Consider the following 4,687-nt stretch of genomic DNA (forward strand, 5'->3'; position numbering starts at 1 on the left):
AATAGCTGATAATTCCAGTATTTGGTGCTAGTTTCATTAAAATTGGTTCTAAAATGGCTTCAAGAGAGGACAAAAGACGACGCGTGTTCGATTTACGCCACGCAGAAATCCGCCCGAAAAAGATCGCAGCGATGGTTGGGATCACAGACAGGTCGGTGTACGCCCATAAAGCTAGGTTTGTGCCTGGCCAAAGTTATGCCCGCAAAGCTGGGCAATAAAATCAGAACCAAACAACGTTTCACTCATATAAGGAAGAAGATTGCCAAGGACCCCACTAAATCCATCCAGGAAGATGAGTGCAGAGTTGAAAATGAGCAATATCACCTTGGGAGCCGCCATTCGAAATGATCTCGGTATGAAATCTTTTGCCAGGCCTAAGAAGCATCTCCTCACCGAAAAACCGAAGTCCAAAAGGCTGGAGAGGGGCCAGAAAGTGCTCCAGTACCTTAAGAGCCAGTCCTCAACAGTGAAGATTTTCTCAAACAAGAAGAACTTTACTGTTGATCGACATCATAACAGGAGAAATAACCGATACATCGCAAAATCAATAGATGAGGTCCCTCCCAGCCTCACCACGAAGCATCTGGCCCAGGTGATGGTCCAGGGAGGCGTGTGCTCCGACGGCCAAACCATGCCTCCGATCTTTTTTCCTCGTGGTCAGAAAATTTGTGCCAAAGAGAATACCTCCGTCTTACTGTTACAAAATGTTGCGGTGGCTAAAAGCTAACTACCCCAACGGTAACTACGTTTGGACCCAAGATGGTGCTCCGGCCCATACCTCCAAGATGGCTCAGCATTTCTGTGCCAAGAATTTCGAGGATTTTTGGCCATCCTCAATGTGGCCCCCGTCATCCCCTGATCTAAACCCTCTTGACTTCTTCGTCTGGGTCTACTTGGAGGCCAGAACTAACCAGACTTCTCACCCCAACATTGAGTCCCTCAAGTCCTCCATCTCTAGGGAGTGGGCCAAGTTGCCCACAACTCTCGTTAAGAAGAGCTGCTCGTCGTTCCGGGCCCGTGTGGAGGCCGTGATCGTTGCAAATGGTGGACGCATTGCATGAAAAAAATCTCTCATACTCCCATTACGTGTTCTTGTAGATCTTTCTCTTCATATTCATTGTGATAGGAAAAATATAGTGAAAATGTTATGCTCATCGCACTCACTGAACTTTAGGCTCGTTCACTCTGTAGTCCTACAATCCTCCTTGATCAATGCCTTAATGAGTCCCCGATGGTCTCCTGATGTGCATCCTCAAGGAGGATAACTTTGTCAAGGTGTAGCTCAACAACGCTCATCTACATGAACATAATTTGTAAACCAAAGTTCTAACCTAAACTTTGGCACCAAACGCTAGAAAACGAATCCTTTGACTTGCTTTCAAACCTAGGAGTTCAATCAAGTTCTGTCTCAAACGCCCCACGTATATACAAAAAGTTGTACCTTACCTCAACACCACTTAACTTTCAACCAACTTTTACTTTTCTCCATAGAAAACACATCTCTATCAACAATACTCCTTATTTCAGTTTTCCCATATTTAATTGCTTCTTATTATAACCATACTATCCATTTATATTTCCCATACGGACTTAAGAGAATCTCAGACTAACCCCCTGGGGTCTGACACAAACAGTATTAAAAAGAATAAAGAAGATGCATTTTCTCGCTCTAACTCATGAGTGCTAGCTCTGCAAGCATTCCATGACTCCCTCATGCTCTTCGTCACTGCTCATTCGACGGCCAACCGATGACCAATCAATGAGCGATGAAAAGTGATCGGATTCCCTCCAGTTCTGATTCTCGACAATTTGGGATTCCCAATCATCTACTGCGTTCTCATTCTCACGTCCATCTTCCGGCAGAGGGGACCAAAGTCGTATCACATTGTCAATCCCAGAACTAGCCAACAAAGGCTGACTTGGATGGGGTTGAACACAATTGGTCACGGCACTATCACTGGCCAATACGTGGATTAGATTGGTGGTGTTCTTGTCCCAGAAGAAGATACTCCCTCCGTCAGAACCGGCTACTATCACATCTTGTTGGCCGCACGGGCCGCAAAATGAGGCCTGCTTAATATCCGTGGTCTCGTTGCAGTGGCCCACAAACCTTGATTTGAAATCTTGACAATTGGACGGGGTCACTTTCGAAGACGGATCTGACTTAGCCGGTCCTGGAGGTCCATCTTCAGATTCACTAATGTCGTGTTTCAGTTTTTTGAAGGATTCTGTGGTGAGTTGATCAGGAAAGTTGTCGGCGAAAAAGGCCATATAATTGAGCGCCCGTTCTTTTTGCTTCAAGTCCAAGAGGATGCGCATTGCGCGCAAATGAGATTTGACATATTTTGGATTCAATTCCAAGGATTCAAAGCAGTCTCGGAGAGCGGCATATTCATCACCTGACCACTTTCGTTTCATCAAGGCTGCCGCTCGATTTCCTAAAAGAATTGGATGTCGCTGTTTTAACAAAGCTTCATTGTACAACTCGATGGCCCGATTGTACTGATTGCACTTGAACAAGTTGTTAGCCCGGAATTTCAGGGCTTCCACGTCGTGTCGAAAAGCTGGAGGCTCTTCAGTTAGATTTTTGACAGCACTTGCCGAAGGCTCCCATTGCAAGATATTGGGTTCAGAAGGATGGAGAAGGTTGAACAAGTAGATTTGTTTGCCACTATAATTGACCAAAAGCTCTTGCCCGTCCGCTGAGAAAGAGACATAAGTAACGGAGAGTGAAGGCGACATAAGACTCCATAAAGGTTTCTTTTCAGAAAACAAGGCGGGGGCGTAGGATTGATATGGAGTGCAAAACTGTGAGGAAACTGAGTCCAAAGACGTGCTATCCTTGGGTACGGATTTCAGGGATAGGAATCGGCGATCATAAATGCTCACATGGGCTGCAGTTCCCCCTACTGCTATCATATCTGGACGCACTGGATTGAGTGCTATGCTTTTGATCTGCATTGGACGAGTGGCAATGAGGAGTTGCCCCTGTGGGCTGTCAATCCGTAGATCCATTTGAATAACCATCCCATCTTCCCCACTAGACCAGATCAGATGCGGAGAGTCTGGTGCGACAGCCAAGGATTTCACTCTCTCTAAATGACTGTGGAAACCCTGAAGAGTGGTTTGCTGGTTGAGGTCATGGACATAGACACGGGAGTCGCCCGCACCACTCACAGCTGTGATATCCCCTGTAAAAATGAAGCTGCGAGGTCAAGAAGCATTCTTCAAGTGTGAAGTCAAAATTGCATTCCGAGTTGGTAAAACCCTGGTGTATGTTGATTAAGGAACTGTTGCTCGCACATTTCAAAGTTAAGCCCCTCTAACGCTAGCTTCCAAAAGTGAAAATTCTACAGTCATTTTTAATCAATCATACACAACCCATTCTCTGGGGTCCCAATCTGACCCGACGCCCTGTAAAACGAATATATTCCTGTAATCTGTGTTATTTCTCTGCTAGTTATACCTGATTGAGGCAAGAAATGCGTAGCGAAGATATTGGTCTCGTGTGTGGTTTTAATGGCGTTCACGGGCTTCAAGGTCGATCCTGGAGCCCACGGGTCCCACACCAACACGTGCAGATCATCTGAGCCCGAGATGAGCCGTGTTCCAGCCGCATTCCACGTGACCGCATTAACGCAGCCGCGATGCCCGGCCAATTCCGAAGCTAAGCCCAATCGCTCGACCAAAGGGCGACGCCAAGCCCGCCCTTGACGAAAAGCCTCCGAGCCTCGCACGCCCAACTCTCTGTGCCATAAATCTCGGTCGCCCATAACCCTAGAAGGCCCACACCAATGTCCCAATGTCTAACAAGTGGTAGGGAGTAAACACCAAAATGTAAGAATGGCGTGTCTTAATGACTTCGCGCAGGATAAGCGGATAGACTAGAATCCCAGACAGACAGACCGAATGATGCACTTTCTGAATTCACTACGTCCAACTCAGCTGTTTGAGACCATAGATATTGATAGAGGCAATGTTCCCTTCCATGTGTTTGACAAAACCTGGGCAGGTAACTGTTGTTGCGAGCGGTACTGGCCGGGAAAAACCATTGAGTTTATGAAGAAAGGTTGTGGCCCAACAAATGTTGAAGTAAATTCAATGTTATTCATTATAAATTGCTCAGAATTCAGCAACGTTTCTAGTCAGTCAAGAACCATAATTTGGCTGATTTTGTTATGTAATTTTATTATTAATCTATTTACTGTACACATATAGATATCTTGAACGGATTCAAGGCACAAGAACGTGATTACACAATCACTTGAAAGTAAATCTGATCAGAAATTGAGTTTGAATTTGCTACTTGATGATACCAGAGCCCAGCTTTTTAAAGCCAAGAAGAGAATCTTAGATCAAGAAAAGATCTACCTTATGCACAACTTTTGCTCAATCTCACTGCCTTGGCCTTAAAAAACTGGGCTCAGGTATCAAGGGTTGGACATTGTTCAGTCTGGCTGGCCCCCTTGTCTTAACTATAATTCCAATTTTCAGCTCAAACAAACGGGTCTCAAGCTATGCCTTCTTGAAGCTCACTACACAGATCTAAGCACATTCTATGGTTTAGCCCTCTTTTGGTAATAAATTAACAAAAAAAGGCTAGTTCATTCATCCTGTGTGGAATTTTGTATTGAGTTTTGTGAGGGCATAACATTTGACTCGGTTTGATTGAGCTCAAAATTGAAAG

General features: G+C 45.2%; 1 protein-coding gene across 1 annotated transcript; it reads right to left on the bottom strand.

The window, feature by feature from the left end:
* Positions 1-1,457: 1,457 nt before the first annotated feature.
* On the bottom strand, positions 1,458-3,945 carry LOC131882003 (WD and tetratricopeptide repeats protein 1-like). The gene is made up of 2 exons (XM_059229015.1): positions 3,467-3,945; positions 1,458-3,191 (listed from the first exon to the last, which is right to left on the bottom strand). The coding sequence occupies exons 1-2, from the start codon at positions 3,771-3,773 to the stop codon at positions 1,684-1,686; spliced, it is 1,815 nt and encodes a 604-aa protein (XP_059084998.1). The 5' UTR covers positions 3,774-3,945; the 3' UTR covers positions 1,458-1,683.
* Positions 3,946-4,687: the final 742 nt, after the last annotated feature.

This window comes from Tigriopus californicus, chromosome 6 (genome assembly GCF_007210705.1).
Source record: "Tigriopus californicus strain San Diego chromosome 6, Tcal_SD_v2.1, whole genome shotgun sequence".
Lineage (NCBI taxonomy): Eukaryota > Metazoa > Arthropoda > Copepoda > Harpacticoida > Harpacticidae > Tigriopus > Tigriopus californicus.